Source organism: Hippocampus bargibanti, linkage group LG10 (genome assembly GCF_051943395.1).
Source record: "Hippocampus bargibanti isolate YZ-2025 linkage group LG10, ASM5194339v1, whole genome shotgun sequence".
Classification (NCBI taxonomy): domain Eukaryota; kingdom Metazoa; phylum Chordata; class Actinopteri; order Syngnathiformes; family Syngnathidae; genus Hippocampus; species Hippocampus bargibanti.
The window spans coordinates 15720817-15742894 of NC_142743.1; the positions used below are offsets into that span (position 1 = coordinate 15720817).

Here is a 22078-nt window from a genome sequence, read left to right on the forward strand (position 1 = left end):
AATTCAACATGTTCATCATTGTGGTAGTAGTTTGCAGAGGTGCATAACAATACTCCAGTATAATGACAACGTAATGTTTGGGTTACATCAGTTATATATATGAGAGTAAAAATATCAGAAATCTTGTCACTCAAGAATACGCAGTGGGATGTCAATCAAAAGTGGACACTGCATACCCTGTTTTTGTCAAAGCTGAACATATGATAAACCAGTATCGATCGCATTTGCAAGTAGTTCGTAAGGTTAATGAGTGAGTGTACACCACAACCGGAATTTAATTGCAGCAAAAGAAAAAAAGGAGCCAATGTGGGATACTAAACCAACCACCCTAGGTTATGGGGGCCATGCGTTCATGTAAGTGTGTGTGTGTGTGTGTGTGTGTGTGTGTGTGTGTGTGTGTGTGTGTGTGTGTGTGTGTGTGTGTGTGTGTGTGTGTGTTGGGTGCACACGCCGTCGCACGTGCGTGTCTGAAGTCAGCTGACAACTGTGTGAGGGGATGTGACAGTGGCCTGATGCTGCGTTCTTCTGTTCTCTGGGAGCCATTTTGTCTCCCTCTGATCTCCGAGTCAGGTCTGCACCCCCTACCACCACCCACCCCCTCCAGCCAATCACGTCAGCGCTCAGCCTTGCAGAAAACATAGAAACAGTCTGATTTCCCCCAGTCTCACAACCCTACTCCTCATACACTCCCGCAGCCTTCATCTCCCATTTGCTCCTCATCCCTCTTACTTCTCCCTTCTCTGTCATCCTCTCCTGTTTTCTCTTATCTCAGCCCTCCCTCGAACGCTTCCTTTGACAAATCACACCTCTCTACTCTATTTCTTTTTCTTTTTATAATCCCCCCTCCCTCCTCTTTAGGCTCTCTTGTTGTGCAGCCCGTTTCCAAACAGCTAAGCCTTTGTGCCTTTTTGTCTCTTGCCGTTTCAGACAGGCTGCAGTCTTTACTCATTTTCCTCCAATCAGGGACACCATGTGACTCCCTGCATGAGAGGCCACAGTCCCTCCCACCTCTTCTCTCTGTATGTGTCTTTCCCTCCGACTCCCCCTTTCTCCTCCCAATCTTGCCGACAAGTCAGCAACCTACACGAGCAATCAGGGGAGTCAGAAAGAAAAGAGAATGGGAAGTCAGTGTCCATGAGAAAGGTGAGGGGGGGTGCAGGTTTATTGCCTGTAATTATCAGAGCATCTGCTCGTTCCGAAACAATAACAAGTCCTCTCTTTCTCTTGTCACAGCTTGGACCACATCACCAAACATTCTGCTTCAGTGTTGATGTCATCCACATGCTGGGCCACAGAGCGTGTGCACGTCCACATGCACGCACACACGTACGAGCACAAACGCTGAGCCCACACAAGAAGGAGAGGTGGACTCTTTGCTGTTGAACATGGCACTGGAATGTAAACAAGCCAGAAAGGGAGACAGAGAGGGGATTAACTGTTGTTGGGCAACTGTAGTTTGATCATTTCTGTCATGGCTAACTTGCAATATGCTTTGGTTGAGTTAATCGTTGTTCGTTTGTCTTTGTTAGAATTACCTTTGACGAAATGTAAATGACGCCATGATCAACTATGTGTGAAATTCACAATGAAGTAATCAAATGGCCCTGGGCTATGTGGTCAGTCAAGAGTGTTTTTCACCCAGTGTGATTTGGACAGGATGCATGACCTGAATGAGCACAAGCAGTATAGAAAATGGACGGACAGATGGTTAATTTTAGCTTCTGAACTCCTACATTGATGCCTGTGCTGTTTTGTAAAAATAATGTTGCCATATGAGATCTGAGCAGATGCAGCTCTTAGATCATGTTGTTCTTCTTCTCTGGACCATAAACAAAATCAGCAGATGTAGTGAACTGTGTTTTGCCTCAACCATCATCCATCCATTTTCTATGGTGCTTGTCCTCAATAAGGTCAACGGTGAGCTGGGGCCAACCAGGCAGACTTGGGCGAAAGGCAGAGTACATCCTGTACTCACATATGCCCTGAGGGCAATTTCAAACCTTAAATTAACATGTTTTGGAAATGTTTGAGGAAATCAGAGTGGCTAGAAAAAACAATCTGCGCATGCAAGGGGAGGCCATGCAAAATACATGTCAAAAAGCTATCCTTCTTCTTCTTTAAGGTATTGTAAAGGCAAGAATCAAACCATGAAAGTGTGAACCAGTCACACCAAGCCATTGGATAGGGTGTTGCCAAATGAAATGCCATGCATTAATACATCAATTTTCTATATTCTGTATCCTGTCAAAGGGGAACAACAGCCTATCTCAGCTGACTTTGAACAAGTCAAATCTCAAAACTCAGAACTATGAGGCAGTCCCTAATGTCAATTACAAATAAGATAATAAAACAATGAGGTTGTCACGTGAATAGAAACAAAATACACCAAGCAGATAATGTGAGGTGGACAGAACTGATTTTTAAACACTGGAGATAACAATATGACAGAGTAAACCAGGACGTTTGCCACGCACAGGGCAGTCATACGTCTTTTTGGAAATTTCCATGACCATCTTGATTAAGTATGCAATCTGACCGCAAGACAGCGAAGGACCCATTCTAAACAAGAGCTCAGACCTCGGCTGTGCAAGCTTGTTTAACGGCTGAAGTGGCAGCACTATTTGTGTAGCGCAGGGCCCGGAGATTGGAAACACACGTGCGGGTTTAATCACACATGCAGAGGCTTAATCACACGGACAGACTCCACATTTTTGCATCGACTATAGATCTGCCACAATGCGCTTCTATTTGTTCACCGATGGCGACGACGAAACATTGTCTCTGAACTTGGTTTCGCCTTCTGAAGTGGCCGCCTAACAGTCAAATCGTTTCCAAACCACAAAACACGAGAGTATTTTGTGCTTTGATCCTTGTCATGGTTAAAGCCTGCGGTTGGTCACATCTGAGCGTTCATTGCAGATGTTGACCGGTGCAGTCACTGTGGTCTGTGTCGACAGGAGGGGTGGAGAGGCCATGTCAGGGTGATACTACACCCTCTCCGAGAGGCTGAAAACACATTGACTCCCACTCCCCCGCGGTACAAGTAATATATAGTAATACATTTTCAGATATGGGATTATAGTCTATTTCATGTCCACATGCGCTATGAGGAGTGGGATATAAATCGCGCTAACACTTATGCCTGGGGCACACCAGCACATGGTTTATTTCCAGACCATGATTCCTCTTTCTCTTTCCGACCATGTGTGATTAGGGTCAATAAAAATGAGTGGAGTTATCTGCTTGCTGTCAAACCCTCCACACCCAAATACAACAATATGTAGCCTCCAGGGAGTTCCTGAGCCTTCAAAGACGGCCATCAAATCACACACTTTCCAACATAGTACATACTTTAATGTGATGGAAACTCCTTCCACCAAGTTGTTGTCTGTGACTGAATTCTCAGAAACCAAACAGCTGTGATACCTACTCCCCAAAAAAACACAAAGAAATAATTCAAACAGGTTACAAGCAACCAGCCGAAACCTATATGTGTGGTTAAACCACACACAAATGCCACTGTTTGAGTATCAAAATATTTCTACACTGTTGGGTGAATGTGTACTGACCTCTTCCATGACCTCACGAAGAAAGGAATTTGAGGTAGACAGGGGAAACTATTTTATGAGAGAGTTTGACGATTATTGTGAACTTTTTTTTCAATGTGAAATGATAACATGTGAAGTTAAGAGGCAATACGATACAAACTTTAATCGAGTACCACACGTTTCCCAGTCTGCTTGCCAAAATTACAGCATTTGATGAAGTTGATTAAGACAAATAACAACAACCTGTATGGAAAAGTCAGGGCAAGGCTGGATTGGCTGAAAAGTTGCTGAAGTGAAAAGAGAGATGAAAGTCATCAAATACATCTGAAAATAATAGAAATCCAGTCATTGTTATTAACCGAGATGAACTCGTCTTGCAATCGTGCGACCTTTCACATACAACAGCACATTGAGCAGCACATTGAGCAGCATATTTCAAAGGGTTTAGTACATGTTTACAAGACTTCATCGATGCCAACCTCCAAAGAAGTCACTCATAAACGGTTGTTATCTTCAACAACAACGGACCAAGGCGCAATGAAGGAACATTCGTCAACAACTTCTTGGCCATGTATCACAAACATCTGTTCACAATTTATCTTTTCACTCAAAAAGTTACATCGAAGTTAAAGGTGAAAAGAAAGGGATAACTGTTGACCAGTCGATTCTGTCCCTTCACTCAGGCCAGCACAGCAGGCAACATCCCATGAGCCTTTGCAAACTGAGCTCAAGGCCCTGGGGCGATGAGCTCCCTCTTTCCTTATGCCTCAGTCACGCCACGGTCGGAACTCTCCAACTCCAAACACATCAACAAATTATATGGAAATGTCAGCGGATGACCATGGCAGTGGCGGCCGCTGCAGATGTCGTCAACGTCCATCAATGGCATGGCGGCTACTTACCGGGACACGCGCAGCCGCCCACCGACATCTTCTCACATGTCTGGTGGGAATACGATGAGAAAGATGGTGTTGCCTCTGTTATCCCTTCTCTCTTCCTCTCCTCTATCCTGTCTCTCACCAGTCACTGCTGCTGCTCACATGAGCGTCTGTTTTCCCCATGGTTCACACACACACATGCACTCACACACACACACAGACGCACACAGCCGGGAAGCAGAGCGAGATGGAGGGAGAGTGATGAGGGAGGACGAGAGAGTGACAAAATGCAACAGAGAGACAGACGGGTAGAAGAGGTTAAAAAGAGAATTCGCACACACACATGCGCACGCACACGGACTCACGTGTACACAGACAGACACAAAGGATCAGATTCTCTCAGTAGTAAGACAGCACTGTGGATGTGTGTGTGTGTGTGAGTGTTTGAATGTTATATAGAGTGAGCAGAATTCAGTCCTGCCTCTGCTCTGCCCTCATCAGCCCTGCAAATTACAGCTCAGGTGGGAGGAGAGAAGGCGAGAAAGGGAGGGAATGAGGCCGAGTGCCAAAGTGTATACATAAGTGTGTATATAGTGGCTATAGAGTGTGCATGTGTGCATGTATGTATGTGTGAAAATGACCTGAAAGATTTGAGCAAAACCAACTATGTTATGTGGGTGCTTTCCCCCTTTAAAATGTAGAGTGAGCTGTCACAATGACACACACACACACTCCAATGCAAGAAAGTGCACATATGCATGTTCAAATAATCTTCAGGGAACTTACTGAGATCCAAGTATACACGTGTGTGCATTTTTGTGTACTGTATATGTGATGAAGCCGTGCAAGTGGCTTGTTGCCATCGAGCAAAGGTCTGCTCCACGGCGGGGGCGGGGGGGGGATAAGGGGGGGGAGCAGGAAGATGGGGGCAATTGACGTGCCTCAGCTCTTTCCTTTCTCTCTCTCTGTCTCTCTCTTTCTCGCTCCGTTAGTCTTTCTGTCTGCAGTATGTCAAAGTGTTGCTCTCTGACTTCACTCATCTTTTTTTCTCGACTCCTCAGTCATTTATCTCCCTCACACACTACCTCTCTTTTCCCTTATTGCTCCTCTGTCCTCCTTTTCCCTCCCAATGTCTCCAATCACTGTGGCATTTGTGTCTCCCAGATATAGATGTGAAGCTCTGCTTATGGTCTTTCGACTATGTCAGAAGTTCAGAATTGTTGCACTGGTTCATTTATTACACGACACAACGTGGGTGGTGCAGAATTCCTCCTGCTCATGTATGTATATGTTGAAATATCAGAAAATTACATGGATGAATTAAATGAAAACAGCACACAAATGACTACATGCTTCCAAGTTATGAATTTTTAGGAGGGGATAAAGAAATGCACTAAGCTTTTCCCAAGCGTTGCAATAAAAAAAATTGAACATTATCATCATAAAGGCCTGATGCAGTTTCTGGCTTTCGGACATTCGATTGTGCACATGTACCTAAGGATTTGATATCTTAGCAGTGTTATCACAGATATCTCAGCAGTGTTATCATCATTGTCCACTGTTTGTTTCCAAAATGGTATCACTGATTTTTATTGAAACAGGTTGTCGCTTTACATGTAAAGAAGAACATAAGTCTGCAAAGATCACCTCCCCCATGCGTTTGCTTATTCTCTTTTTTAAGACACTTGCTCTTTGTCTCCCTTGCTCTTGTCCTCACCCTCGTCTCATTAGGCAGTATCTCATTTTGAGGAGGGGAGTGCTAAGCCAATCAGGAAGGAGGGAGATGGCGAAAGGAAAACGACGGAGAGGTTGCAGAAGGGAGAGGGCAAAGACGGAGTGAGCGAGAGACAGAGGAAATGCAAGTGTGAGGGAGGGAGAATAAATAGCTCTAGCGCACTCGTCCCCCATTACCCCGGGAGGGCACTGTCGCCATGGCAATGTGGCAGGAAAAGGATAGCACAAGCATGATCGGCTTCTCAACTATCACGTAGACACACATTTACCAGTTAAAAATGTCATCTGCCCTCATAAAGTGTTTCTTTCAAATGCTTTTGACAAGTTCAGAGAATCCTACATTATGTACATGGCCGAGACAACCGCTGCTCTACCTACATTGCTTGTCGACACACATGTGAAACCGCGTTGTAAAATCTACTGATGAACAATCAAAGCTCCGGTAATGAAGACAAATTACAGTCTCTGGGTATCACAAGGTGTAAAAAATACAGAGTAAGCACAAAGAAAGGGCAGAAGACAGGGCTCGGAGTAAACACCATTACAAAGGAAAGAAGAGGTGAAAAAATAATAAAAGTATCACAGTTTCCAAACATGTACTTCCCTTTTCCACGTTTTGTTTGGACAAGTGTTCACCTTCCATCTTTCCTCAACTGTTTCTTTATCTGTGCTTAGATTACTTTGAACTGAATTATTTAACACATAAATACTTTTCCGCAAGAAAATAAATCATATAGGTAATGCATCACTGTAGGTTGACAGATCAGTTGCTCTGAGTATTGGATAGATTTATTGTTAAAGTATTATTAGTCCTGATTTGTTGGCTTAAATTAAGTATAAATGCCATCTTTTTGTGATATTGACAAAATAAGTAATTTCTTTTCCCACCAGTGATACTTGCACTATGTACAGTATTTTACTTACTTACAGTATACATCTCAGTCTTCTGACATTTTTACTATGCTTAGAATATCATTTTATTATCCTTTGACCCCCCCCCCCCACCCCACCCCATCTCCTTTCAAATTGCTGCTGTGGACTGCAAATTTCCCCATTGTGGGACGATTAAAGGTTTTCTGATTCTGATATAACCTACAATGTACCCTGTATAATTTAATTACTCCGTTCTTAATGGGTGTGCACTGGCTCCCAATCAGCTGTAAAACAGATTTGAAATATATTGTCTATAAATCCTTTGTTTAGATCCAGAAGAACTGAAAAAGAAGCTTTTGTGAGTTGCATGTGTCTTGAAAATATTTACTTTCACTTTAGTTGTCGGACTCATGTGTCACATTAAGTTGTAAAATGTTTTAAAGTCATTTATCTTGGTGTCATGTTTTTATACTAAAATGAAAATGGCATTTGAAACATCAAGGGTGTAGACTATTTATATCAAGGGCATGAATATTTCCTAATATGTCATGAAACAACCAGTTATGTTTATTTTTATTGCCATACGCAGCATGTTCCAAATAATCCACTTTTTTTCTAAGAGCAATGAAAAACCAGACATCAATGTCCCAAAGCCATTAAAATTGAACATGTTTGTACTTGTACCTTCTACATGAATATGTTTTTTCATTTCAATTACAAAAAGCTAAGTCTATAAAATCAAGTTATATGGCTTTGGTGTCCTCATGCCTTTTCAGTTTGAGGGCGCACAGATGGTGCAAACTCTTAAGAAATACAGTCCAAAATGGGATTCTTGTTTCTTTGAAGTGCAGGATTTTGAAGCTGTGTTTGTGTCGAAGTGAATATGTGCACCCTTGAATTCTCACTTTTGTTGCTCTATCAACAGCATGGCCTCCATATCTCTTCCAGTCTTTTTATCATCTTTGCCCACATCCTTTCTTGATCTTTCTTTCTCGATTAACCAAGGCACATTTCTCCTGTGCGTCTTTCAGCCCTTCAGTTGTTTACAACAAATGGTCTCTGTGCCATATGGGAGGGTATTCCTCCTCTCTGCTCTGAAAGCAGAGGGACATGAGACAAAGTCCAATGAGGACAGCAGTGGCACAACACCTGCACCAAACAATGTGTGTGCGTCTTGCAGAGGAGGAGGCGACAAGATAAAGATAAAAGTGTTTTTGCAGGGCACTACAGTGCACACGTGTCTTTCATGAACTCACTGAACGGGTGCGGGTATATAGAACATAAGGTGTGTAACACAGACAGCAACATGACTCCCAAGACCCCGCAGGTTCTTCAAACAAGATCAGACTGAGTCCTCGGAGGTTGTGAAACATGATGGAAAATAAATAGGCTTCTACACGGTTTGTTTGTCCCTTAAGCACTAACCCTTTGGAAAAGTCTACATTTAAGAGTGCCTATGTATTTTATTGCCAAACAAAAACAGCGCTCCCAGTGGGACAGTGTACTTACTGTATGTGACAGTGGTTGTTGATGTGCATGTCTGGTGTTGAATGCTGCAGTGAGGTGACCCACTTACACGCAATTGCCCCTCCTCAACTCAACTCTCCACATACTCCTGCACGTACTGCACTGGCAGAAGACTGACGGAGGCTTTTGCCCCATTTCACACAGTAATGTGTTTCATGATGTGTGTGCGCGTTTGTGTGCGTATGTTTGGTTGTGCACCAATGAATGAAAGCTGAGGAAGTAACAATAGCAGCAAAATTTTGGCATTTAGCCCTCATATTATGTTGAAAAAAATCATGTTGATTATGTTGTGGGTCATTTTAACCCGCATGTAAAAATCCATAAAAAACAGTCAAATAATAGGTGACATCAGCAACAACTATTTCTGAGATGTTATAAACATAGGGACAACATACTGTAGTTTCTATCCCATTGGGATATTTTAGAACTGTTTTGAAGAAAGGAAAAAGAAAGAACATTCATGCAGTGCTTTAGTCAACACAAAAATGGAAACGGGTAAAATTGACCTCTTAACATAATATGAGGGTTAAATGCCAAAATAACCCAAGTAGACGAAGAAAAAAGAATCACATCCAAATTGCTTCTCTTTCACTGAGGTATTATGAGCATTCATTTTTACATTGGGGAAATTTTGCACAACCCTGAGGAACAGCATCCCATTATATCATTGTCGCTGCAGCTCTGTACTCACTTGAACATTGCTTCACAGTTGTTCCTGAGAGGTACCACTTACAATAAGGAATTTGATTCGATTAGATCAGCCTTGATTAATGTCCTCCATACAGACATATTTGTCATGTCTTTATTATGATGATACCAGTGCAGCGTGTTCTACCGGAGACAAATTCCTTATGTGTTCTACATAAGTACTTGGCCAATAAAGTTGATTCTGATTCTGATTCTTATTTAAGAACAACTCACACCTTGATTTGCATTGGTACCAAGTTTGAATGCTTGCTGACGATACAGTTTCAAACAGGATTATGGAAACTGGTTATGTTGTTTTTGGGTCCAGTCATTCATAAACAACCAGTGATGAAATACTGGCAAGAACACAACAAGCAACCCATCTGAAAACAATATGCGAACGTTTCTTCACCAGATCATAAAAGCGGTTCCTGTGACTAAATCTCATTTCCTATTAATCGCGCACAGCCACTGACTCTGTAACCCGGAATGACATTCAGAAGAAAGGTCAACCCTTTCCTGGTATGCAACAGATAACAGGCCAGACACATGCATCGTCTTCTTTCTTAAATGGCGAGATAATACAAAATAATAGCACAAGCATGAGAAGCCAATTAATCGCGCTTTGTTTTGTGTTGCATTTGTTATGGATTTGCTATCTATTTGGTATTATCTGTGGATAGGTAACTGACGAAAATTATATCATCTTTTCTCAAGGTACCATGTGTCTTGTAATTCACACTGGAAGTGGTGACTTGACGTTTTCTGACAAATGTAATCTGTTGAGAGGGTGGTGGGGTGTTAACAAAACATTCCAACTCAGGCCAAATTGCTGTACTCTATAAATAAATACACAAACAAACAAACAAATAAATAAATAAATAAATAAATAAATAAATAAATGGGGGCCCAGTACTAAACAGCTGGCTGTGGACCTGTGGTTGGGAACCTCTGAGTTAATATAATCATTGGAGGATGTGAAAAGTCGACTGGCAGGAAAGCATCTGAATCTGTGATCATACCCACTCATATGAAACCTGAAAAGCGTCTTGGTTCACTGTGTCATCACGTCAGTTTGATTCTTTTAATGCTGGTTAAAAACTCCCTTTCAGCCCATAACTTGTGGCATTTCAAATTATTTTCAACATCATGTTTTCTAAAAAGTTTGCAATTGTACTGTTTGTTGTTTTAGTAATTGTAAAGATTTATTCACGCTCTTTAACTCTTTTATTTCTAAATGTTTTAAAATAGGATGGTGCTCAACTGGTTAACACGTCCTCCTCACAGTACAGAGGTGCAGGATTGAATTACAGGCCATGATCTTCCTGTGTGGAGTTTGCATGTTCACCCCCTGCCTGCATGGACTGTTTTAAGTCAATTGGATGAGCTGTGCAGCCAAAAGTGATACAGCTGCATTCCTTTTCTGTATTCAGCACATGGAAAAATATGTTGAAAGGATCTACATTTCAAATTTTTCGTCATTCAATTCTGAGGTTCCTGAAGTACAATACCACACAAATTTGCACAGTCCTGGTTGCCATTGTAACTGTTTGGTTGTCCATCAGCCCAAACCCTGAAATGTTGGGAGGGAAAAAATCTTAGCAGAGAATTTTTGAACACCAGTAACTTGTATGTGTGTGTGTGTGTGTGTGTGTGTGTGTGTGTGTGTGTGTGTGTGTGTGTGTGTGTGTGTGTGTGTGTGTGTGTGTGTGTGTGTGTGTGTGTGTGTGTGTGTGTGTGTGTGTGTGTGTGTGTGTGTGTGTGTGTGTGTGTGTGTGTGTGTGTGCGCGCGTGTGCTGACACTGAAGCAAGATAAAACACCCCACAAATCATTTTTGGATGAGACACCATGAAAGCATTCTCATAAATGAAGCAATGTATGGAGAATGTTTTTTATATTTAAATACACTATGTGGCATTCTTAATGAGCTTTTGTTTATACGTACCTGTTTTACTTTACGTCATTGCAGGGTTGAAAAACAGAAACGCGCCTTTTGCCAAGTTCTCAATTGTGTGACAAATAAATGGTTTTCTTCTTTTGTCAAAGTAAGAATTATACTGAACAGTTGTCTAAATGTTGGGAATAATGATAAAATACTCAAGTAAATTGCGGATACGGGTGGAGTGGGGCTCGACTTTATGACTCATTCATCTGCCCTCTGCATAATCTAAGTACAGTACAGTAATGGTACATTATTGTCAAGCTGTCATACCAAAAATTGAACGCTTGGTGGCGCTTCGGCACAATCAACATCGCGATCATTGGAGAAGTTAGTGTTTGGTGGCTTGAATGTACCTAACAGAGATGCAATTGTGCCAGGTTCTTATAAACGTTATCAGAAACGGACCAAGATGATGGAAAAATCATTTCCCGTCCCTAAGGCGGCGTTTAAGTGCAAAAGTGTTCTCTGACCTAGGATCAGATGGTCTGAGTTCTCCGAGTGTGTGGTGAGTGTTGAACTGTTCTGAGGTCAGCAGACATTTCGCGCGCTTCCGGTGATCACGTGTTCAGGAATGCCAAGTCGACCATGTGGAGCAGCAAGATGGCGGCGCAGTGGAATCCAATAGAAGAGGCTTTAAATGCAGTCAACGTGGATTTTCTGAACACAATAAGCCCTTGCCAGGTATTGCTTTCGCTATATATGATATTGTGTTGATCAAGTAGACAACGGACAGGTTTTTCTGCGTCGTAGTGGCGATTGTTTCACCGGCTCCTTCGCGCGTGGCGACACGTGGCTTTGACTGGCTTTTAGCAGCATGGTACGACTTTAGCGATCCGCTGTAGAGGGTCCTCGACAGTGTTTTTGATCCTCAAAAACCGGAAACCGCTGACTGTCACGTATAGTCAACACGCTGGGTCTTCTCGTGTTGCTTCTTGCGATCGCAACGAGCCATTGGTTGTTGAAAGCGAAGGAGTGTTGCATTTCCTGGCTGCACTGCTTTGAAATCAGCAGAGGCAGGCACGTTATACTGTTCTTAGAAGAACGCGAGATGAGCAAGACGAAGATCGAAGCGACATTTGTCCTTCTTGATCATTTTGACCCGATTTCACTTCAAAACGTCACAATTATTTTCATTTTAGCAGTATATTTCACTGCGATATCTCTTAACCCAGAAATGTATTTAATACTAATTATTATTCAACCCAACCGACCAGAAAGTTGTATGGCATTTAGTTTGGTGCCGTGGTAAAACCGCCTGTGTTGATGTAATTTCCATTGTCATCTGCTATTATTGTTTATTGATTGATACCCGTGTCAAAAGTGACAGTTTGTGGTTTATAATCAAATTTCCACTGTGACAACATTGTTATATCATATTTGTCTGAATTTTGTTCCAATTCTCTTTCTTGTACAACAATTAAAATTTGTATTAGATAAGAAAAAAACATTCAACCATCATCAGGATGTTCACACATCACCTTGGATTACTTGCACAGCGCTACTAAGATTTAATGTCTGAATTTTGAGGATGTCAGTCCAACATGTTCGCTCAAGGTTAGCTTGAGATAGTCCAGTGCTCTTTGGCACATACGAGTATGGATTTTAAACATTTAACTTTTTTATGTGTGTGTGTGTGTGTGTGTGTGTGTGTGTGTGTGTGTGTGTGTGTGTGTGTGTGTGTGTGTGTGTGTGTGTGTGTGTGTGTGTGTGTATGGTAAATGCATGCTATTCCTCGAGAGGAGGCACAGAGTACTATCTTCAATTTCCCCATTGTGGGACTATAAAGGCTTTCTGATTCTGAATTGTGAAAAAAGAAAATAATTGACACCCATTAAAAACGTCCTTTAATCATAGTTTATGACAAATGGACCAAAAACTATATTCTAAAATAATAAAAACATATTAAGTAATTTTTGACCATCAATTCATTCAAACTCCCAAATCACTCCCTAACTTTCTATTGATCTGTCTGTTTCACCTCACATCACAGTTCTCACTCAGTGTTGGCTACACAGAAATGTTTTGTGTTTGGAAATATTGAATGGGTTTCACGTTTCTTGATTGTCCAAGAATAAAACAATCCTCCAACATACCGCACAACTCAAGATATTCTGTCAGGATAATTTTTTTACAAACCCCTATGTGTTTAGTCTGACTCATTCCCGTTTTGTCGATATCTCTGCAGATTGGTTCATGTGGAGGCACCGTGAGTGAGGAGGGCATGGACACAAGGTCCTGTATGGAACATTCCATCTTGGCCATTTTTGAGGAGTCTGCTGCTTCATCCGAGGTCAGAGTACAAGTCAAGAATGGCAGTAGCTCGGAGTAAAAATGTATGCTTGCTAAAAGTGGATGGGCCAAAATAGTGACTGGCTTTTGTTACCCATTATAGGACACAAGGCAAGCAGAAGAAGAGAGCGAGACATTGTTGTCTGCTCTAAATCAGATGTTAGAGTGTGTGGAGGATGATGTCGGCAGCACGATTTCTCCCTTTGACACCCTGCCTGCCACCAAGCTCCTCAACTGTCAGGAGTTTGGGAACAGCACGACTGCTGTAAGTGCAACGATAATTTCTTTTTTTCCCCCATGAAATCATTTACTGATAACCTCAAACTACCACAGAACTGCATTGGACAAGACAAGAACAATGAGTCTAGAGCAGGGGTCGGGAACCTTTTTGACTAAGAGAGCCATAAAAGTAAAATATTTAGAAATGTTTTTCAGTGAGAGCCACACGCACGCGCGCACAAACAAACGCTCGCGTGCGCGCACACACACACACACACATACGCACGCGCGGCCTCTTTTCAACAAAATATCAGAATGCATTATTTAAAATAACTTTGTGACAGTACTCACCGTTAACATGAATGGTTTTCCATTCCTCATGATTGGTAAAAATCCAGGCAAACGATCGGAATGAAATTCAATTTGCCGGTCCAGAGGTGAAGTTACTGCTAGCTAGCCCGCATACGACTCATAAGCTTCCACACTTGCTATCTGCAATCTACTTCTCGCAGAAGTATGTTGATGCTAATGTTAACATGGAGCTTGTTAAAATGTCACTGACATTCGACTGTTTCATCGATTGTATTGTTTCATTGCAAATTCGAATCAGAACATTTTCTCTCCTCTAATGCTCCGGTGCATTCACGCTGAAGTGCACTAGTTGGGCTCATTTACCTGTTTCAACATGACGGCCGCTATCATCCAATCAAAATGCCGCTTTCGCCCATTCTAGATCAGTGTCATCCAATCAAAATTGCGCTTTCCGCCAACTGCAGCCCCAACGGGAAATGAACAGCGAAAAAAACGACAATATGTATTTAGTTTTATCGGCGAGCCATATGCAATCATCAAAAGAGCCATATAGGACTCGCGAGCCATAGGTTCCCGACCCCTGGTCTAGAGTATGCTCATCGATGTAACACAACTGAACTTGGCAGTCACATCGTGCAGTACAGTTTAATGTGTGAGGTGCTGCAAGACATTTTCACAAGTTGCTGACCATCTGCAACTTGTTTGGGTGCAATTACAAATATTGAAACACCGGTGAATTGCATCAAAACAGCACAGTTGTTGACTGTTAATTACACTGACAGGTTATATATAGTGTTATCCCGACCCGATCAATTTTTTTTTCTTAAACATTAAATTTGTTGTTTTTCGCTGCTGTAGATTGAAAATGTCTCCATTGTAGGACAAGTAAAGGTTTTATTATCTTGTCTTATTTTATCTTAAATTTGAATCAGTGCAGATCCCGTAATATTATGATGATTGGCATGGTCTGAAAATGATAGGATTTTCTTTTTCACTTTGTGCCGTTTAAAAATTTGCTACATTTAAAATTCTAAAGCAACAAATATATTACTAAATGTAGTGCACACATTTCACTTGCACAAAATGTAATGTTTAGAATGTTGAGCGTTCCATTGTGTAAAATTGATTCCTCGACCATTTTGGCTGATCAGTTTTCTGTTGCGTACTCCTGGAATTTCCGATATTAAGTCTCAATGGTTCCATTGTAATTTTACCCTGCACAAAGACTGATGTATTACGATAAGAATACGAAAACAAGAAGAAAAGAAGAGAGTGGCTGCCTTTCCAGCAGCTCCTGTGTTTTGCTTTTCTACTTTCATTTCTTTCATAACTTTGCTGCTGTGAAATGTAAATTTCTCCACTGCGAGACTAATAAAGGCAAATCCAATCCAATCCAATTAATTGTTTGATCCGCTGCTGAACTAGACTTTGAGCCTGAAAAGGTACTGTGTATAGGGATACTGAATTAAAAACAAAAGAAATTCTGAATGTGCAGACAATTAGGAGCTGCTTTCTTTTTTTATCCAAAAGATATTCTAAGTCACATGACATGCACTCGTGTGTCAAAAAAATCCGATCCAAAATTGTCATCTGACAACTGTGCCTAAGACCAGTTTGCAGTGGTAAAACATTTGAACTCTTCCTATCCCTCCATCTCTCTTTAGGATGAAGTAGCCTTTGCAGCCAAACTTAGACCAAGAACCAAAAATGGTGTAGGAAAAGAAGACAAGAGCAAAGTAGCCAGACTTCAGCCAGTCTTCCAAAACCAAAGTCGGACATGGCTTGAAGGCCCAAATCAGAAATCAGACACTCAAGTGAACATCTTTACTACATCTTCTCTGGTCAATTTAGTGAGGCTCATGCACCCCTATTGCCTTAAGATGTATGTGGAGGAGGACAGGGGAGACCACCGGGGCGCTACTGGACCACTATCGCCCTGGGACAAAGTACAGAAGAAACACCCGATGTTGTCCCAGGGAGAAGTATGGAAGTATAAGAAGCCAACTGGAGACAGCGATGAAGATATAAATGTTGTATCTGATGATGATGATGATGATGAAACACCACTGAAAGAGAAGGAGGAGGGTAAAGAGGGGATTGCAAAAAAAGATCACAGCACACTGCTAAAAAGTGCATTCCTCACGAGCAAATCATCCAAAGGTCCGCTTCCCAAGGTGAAGAAAAAAGTCAGTTTTGGCCCTGTTCAAGTGACTTCATTTGATCCATGTGTGGAGGTTGAATTCAATGAAAAGACTCTCCCAAGCGTAGCCGTTGCAGATGCATCCAATGGTCCACGACTTGTAACCCCAACAACTCCATCTATCTCATTAGACTTAAATAAGCAGGCTGAGGCTCCTATGCCAAAAAATGAGGGCAAAACCAAATCGCTAAGCCTGCAAGAGTATCGTCAGCTGCGACAAAAAAGGCAGCCTCTGGTGGAGAAAAAGAGGAGTTACATGACCAGGTGGCCTTCTGTTCCCAAGCCCCCCAAAGAACTAACCCCAATTCTCTGTTCACATGGGCACAGCCAAAACCTCTGTGAGATGAATTCTTCACCATGTTTGATAGAAAAGTCCAGAATCAGTCCGGATCCACGCCAAAGAGCTCCTCGCAAGACAACATGTTGTCGTCCTCTCGAACTACTACAGAAGAAGCCATTGTTGGCTGTTAGGCAGCGCAGAGCCAAATCACTTCGAAGTAAATCTGAACCGACCTCATTTGATGGTTCAAAGTGCAATGATGAGCACAGTGGCCCCCCTGTTCAAGGAGCTGTCGGCAAGACAAGTCCATTCAAGAATCGGGATGCCGCTCAGCACTGATCCCCCAAACCCAGTCATCATTCACTTGCCCGTCAGCCCGACGCCCCACCCATCAAATTCTCACTCGTCTCTCGTGTCCAGCGTTCAACACTCAGTTGCATCATCACAAAAACAAGAGTCCTCCATGAAACCTCATTCTAGAAATGAAGTGGAGATCTGCTTCCTGATTACACCTCAAACAAAATCCAGTTCAGAATTCCAAAAACCACAAGACCTCATGCCAACGCCTCAGATTTCTTGGTCAGTAAATTCGGATTCAGCAACGTGTGACCAAGGCCAATCGGTCAGGGAAGCGTTATCAAAGGCCCCCACAACATCTCTTTCCGAGAAAGCGCGATCACCATTTCAACATACCTGTCGCAATCAAATTGCTGCAGCGGATTCAGGTATAGAACAAACACACACACTTGTAGCAAATGATGTTGGTATGAACGATTTATATTATGGATAACGGAGAAATGAGGACATTGTTGACATCAGTGTCTGTTTCTTCTGTTTAAGGGATTGAAGCCTGTGACCTTACCAGCTTGTTGGAGCAGTTTGAGGAGAAACAAAGTGAGTCTTTTGCATATTATGGTTTTGTTGTTGTTTTCATACCAATTACAGTGATATGTTGGTTTACGAACGCTTTGGCACACTCAGCTCTCAGTTGAACAGCTGACTCGAGTGAGAGGTTGGCGTCAGCAGCAAGATACATCCGCCAGACTCACTGAAACGTGAGCCATGACATAAAAGAGAAGATGTACATGAAAGATTGGACAAAGTCAATATTTGTTGATCAGGGCCAACTCATGCCAGGGGCCTAATTGCATCACTGCACCCCACCTGTTTTAACCACACACACACAAAAAAACAACAACTGAGAAAATGCAAATGGATTATACAGTATCCGATCTCAACAATTCAATTGACCAGAATTCTGGAAGATGAACAAGCACATTTGTCATTACTATGATACATTGTAAATTGTAAGCAGTACTCACAACCATAGCGCCGAATTCTGAACTCTCTTGTATGTATAATGTATAATGCACATTTGCCCACATAACCAATTGTGGTTGTCTCCCTTTCAGCTGAAGAGGTTCATCCAGTTATCTTTTGTGCAAACCTGTACAAAGACGCAGAGAAGAACTCTATGCCAATGCAGACCAACACAAAGGAACCCAAACCTGTCACAACATTGTACTCAGTAAAATCAAAAAGTGACATGAGCTATCTGGAGTGCCAAAGAAACTTGGAACACGTCACTCCTGAGCCTGTCAGCACCGAAGTCATTCTCAACACTCGGGAAATCGTTAGTGTCAGACGGAGAACACCAGCATCCAAGGGGATTCAAATCATTGATCCTCAACCTTTGCCATGCAGGAAGACAAACACGACAGAGCCCGCTGCATCTCCTCACGTATGTTCATTGGTGTCCACAGATCACGATTACTGCGTGCCCTTGGATTATTTGCATACAAGAGCCCCTCCTTCTATTCCCGGGAACACTCATGAAGTGGAAGTGACCCCATCTTTTGATAAATGCAATCAAATATCCATCATGCAATGTGACTCTCCCATCAGAATTGATGAGAAATACCAGTCAGCCTCATCCGCTTGCAACCCGACAGCCCCTTCATATACCCAACTTACACCTCCACCCAGCCCTCCGAGCAGAGGACGAAAGAAGAGCAGATACTCGAGGAGATACTTGAGAAGATCCCCACTCTCTGGCGTTTATTCGTCATCGTCGTCCAGCTCGCCATCCCCCTCCCCAAAAAGGTAGTCACGTTAACCTCTCTCGATCTTCGGTTTGCGTTCTGTGCTCCCCTGAAATTTGAATATGTGAACGTCTGTGCGGCTCCACAGGTCCCATTGTGAGCAATCACGAAGCAGGTCTTGGTCATCGTCCCCTTCTCGCTCTGCCTCCAATTCCCCGCCTCGGCGCTGCAAAGTGTCCTGTATGTGTTTGACATATAACAGATCGAGACCCCAATCACGGTCTCGCTCGCGGTCACCGTCTCCTTCCTCAGCAAATTTTTATGCGCGAAGGAGAAACGTTTACAGGTTAGTTTATAAATATATATATAAGTCAAAATCTTTGGTTTGCACAAGGCAATAAATAAGCAAGCATGGGCTTGTCCCTTGAAAAACTTACGAGTTGAGGCACTTATTATTTATGTATTCACTGTAATAATACAAATGTCATCTTACTATCACTAAAATGTCATTTCTCCATCACCAGAAAGTCTTGGAAACTGAAGACGGAAGACAAGGCAAGGCTTCAGAAGCTGAAAGCCATAGTAAGTCCAACAGTCTAGTCATATCAGCTGGCATGTCAAGTTTTTCTGTAGGTGAGCAGCGGCAGCCACACGCGCTAGCGTTCACTCAACCTGGAAGTAACACAGATAGAAAGCTAGCTAGCTAATAGAAGATAGCTAATAATAATAATACAGTAAAGTCTCGTTATATCGATATTCAAGGGAGTCCGAAAAAATATCGATATAACCGGGACTATCGATATATCCGACCCTGTTTGCATGTAATTTTCTCCATGCGTGCATAGAAATAGTATCGATATAACCGGGACTATCGATATATCCGATATCGATATAACGAGACTTTACTGTAATAATAATAATAATGCATTGTATTTATAATCGCCTTTCAAAAGTCTCTAGGACATAGCTAATAGCTAGCTTGCCAGATAGCTATATAGCTAATGAATAGATAACCAGCTAGATAGCTAATAGATAGCAAATAGCTAGCTAGATAGCTAGATAGCTAGTCAGATAGATAGACAGATAACCGAATAGCTAGATAAATAAAAATAAGTGAAGACCGATCTCCTTTGAACATCCGACTTTTCGATCTGGATTCAAGAAAACATTCTTGTCAAATGCTCTAGCCCTGCCCCATCTCGAGCCAGTCTAAAAATGGCACTTCTAGCCCCATTTCAGGCAGTTACTCTTATATTTTTTTCATATTTTCATTTTGAATATGTAACGTTGTTACATTTGTTACATTAGTCCCCAAACCAGTCAGCTGTTGTCTGTTTGATTATCTGCACATCTCATCTAAAATTCTTTTCCCAAGGATGAACGCAGAGTTGTGTACGTCGGCCGCATCCGCAGGTCCATGACGCACAATGAACTGAGGGAGCGCTTTTCTTATTTCGGAGAAGTTGAGTGTGTGTCGTTGCACTTTCGAGATAAAGGGTAAGTACACCCAAAATGTTTTCCTGTTTGCTGTTAGTCCATACTGTAAAGTACTAAAAGGGTCTTGTTTGCTTCCCAAAGTGACCATTATGGCTTTGTCACGTTCTACCGCATGGATGATGCATTTGCAGCCATCGACAATGGTGCAAAACTAAGAAGACCCGATGAGCTGCCCTTTGACATCTGCTTTGGAGGAAGAAGACAGTTTTGTAATTCAGATTATGCCGATTTAGGTGAGTAGAGTGGAACCTCTGAGGCCCAACGCAATTCAATTGTCGACGCCCCTTGGAAAGATTTCGTCTGTTTGGCATGGGAAGCAGTACAATTGCTATCTCTGAGTGAGCCTTGAAGTACATTTGGACACATTGATACAAATAAAGACACTCAATTTTTTTGTATTTAATAGATTGCAAACCACTTTTGGGGTACATATCGTATGTTGAGCAGATAATCAGGTGTGAACTTCCACCTCTGCCAATTGCGCCAATAGCAAGATGGACCTTTATCAGTGAGAACCCAGCCCTGAGAGGAACCTTGCCTACCTCTACTTAACACTTGCTGCTACTCCACGAACATAATGCTTTGGAAGTGTCAGGGCATTTGGGCATCATCTGTACAGGAAGTGCACAAAATGACACACACAGGCACAAATATGAGTGAATAACCAAATGGTTGTAGTTCCAAAAGGAAAATAAATTAGGGCCCAACGGATTCATTGTCTGATATTAGCCCATTTTGGAATACAGTAGAACCTCGATTTAACGGACTAATTGCTAGAAGGGGTCACACATTCATGATGATTGATTGTTGATTGGAATTATGTGCATTTTTGTGGCTGAAAAATGGCCAGTACCGTACAAAATGATTGGAAATAATGAAAATGTAGACGCCAATGAAAAATGTTTTGAAGTTCATCAACGCTTACCTCGCAAGCGCTTGGTATGGATATTAAACGCTCCTTTTGAGTCACATGCCTACGCTGATGCCAAGCTAGTGTGCTAGCGTTCCACCGATTGTTTTTGATTGGAATACCTCCTCTGCCATCATGGCCGGCGGTTCGGGGCGTTTGTGAGCCCGCTCTAGGTTGTGCTGTATATCTGTGATCACAGAGTGGCAGCTCTGCCTGGCATGACCATGCCTTCTCCTTGTTACTGCTACAGTATGTGAGATTTCCACAGGGAGCACCAGTTACACCCGCTTTCTCCAGCTTCCTTCACTCAAAGTGCATTTGACTTTTAGTGCTGACATTTTGGAATTAGATGTGACCAATGAAGCTGATTTGCTTTCCAAGTTTTGTGCCAATTATACCTGTATGCATATTAGCTCATTTAAACATGACACTACCGCATTTTCATGTCATGTCCGAGATGCTTGTGGGCGAGTGTTGGAACTCCAACCCTTGTGTGCACATTCCAAGGTCTAATTTGTTCCCTTAAATATTACTGTACATTCAGATTTAGAGCTTCCATTGCACTAAACCTTTTTCAAGAAAGTGTGCTGTTATCATCAACCTCGTGTTAGTGATAGTCACGAGTGCGTCAAACATTGGACAGTTTGGACCCTACCTCAGATGACTGAACATGTTATCAAACTGTGTTCCTCAGATGCAAAAGTGGATGCAGAGACGTCTCCAGCCAAGAGCAGATATCAGGAGTTTGACTTTGATTCGTTACTGAAACAAGCCCAAAGAGGTCTGAGGTAGCAGTGCAGATGAAAGGATCGCAGAAGAGAGAACGACACCAACTTCAGAACTTTTTACTCGCACTTATGTTGCCTATTTCAGTGTTTACTGCCCCCCAGTGACCGACCTGACCACAAGTGACATATGGTGAGGTTTGTCGCTGATGAGGCATTGACTGATATTCATAAGCAGGTTTACAAAATAAGACACATGTTGATTTGTTCATTAACATTAAATTATAAGCCATATGTTTAACCTTTGCATTTGGGGGCTGGGGGTGATCCACCACATGATGCAACATTTATCTCGACTGGCTCGGCATCTGAGGTGTATATCTTTTTTCTACCCGCTACTCAACATATTCAATT

General features: G+C 42.2%; 1 protein-coding gene across 1 annotated transcript; it reads left to right on the forward strand.

The window, feature by feature from the left end:
• Positions 1-11743: 11743 nt before the first annotated feature.
• Positions 11744-21958, forward strand: LOC148892641 (uncharacterized). The gene is given in 12 exon segments (XM_089006806.1): positions 11744-11871; positions 13376-13480; positions 13583-13744; positions 15675-16817; positions 16819-17215; positions 17331-17384; positions 17903-18593; positions 18681-18878; positions 19057-19114; positions 19908-20029; positions 20111-20262; positions 21634-21958. Coding segments are annotated over 12 exon segments (3276 nt in total). The 5' UTR covers positions 11744-11775; the 3' UTR covers positions 21732-21958.
• The last annotated feature ends 120 nt before the right edge of the window (positions 21959-22078 follow it).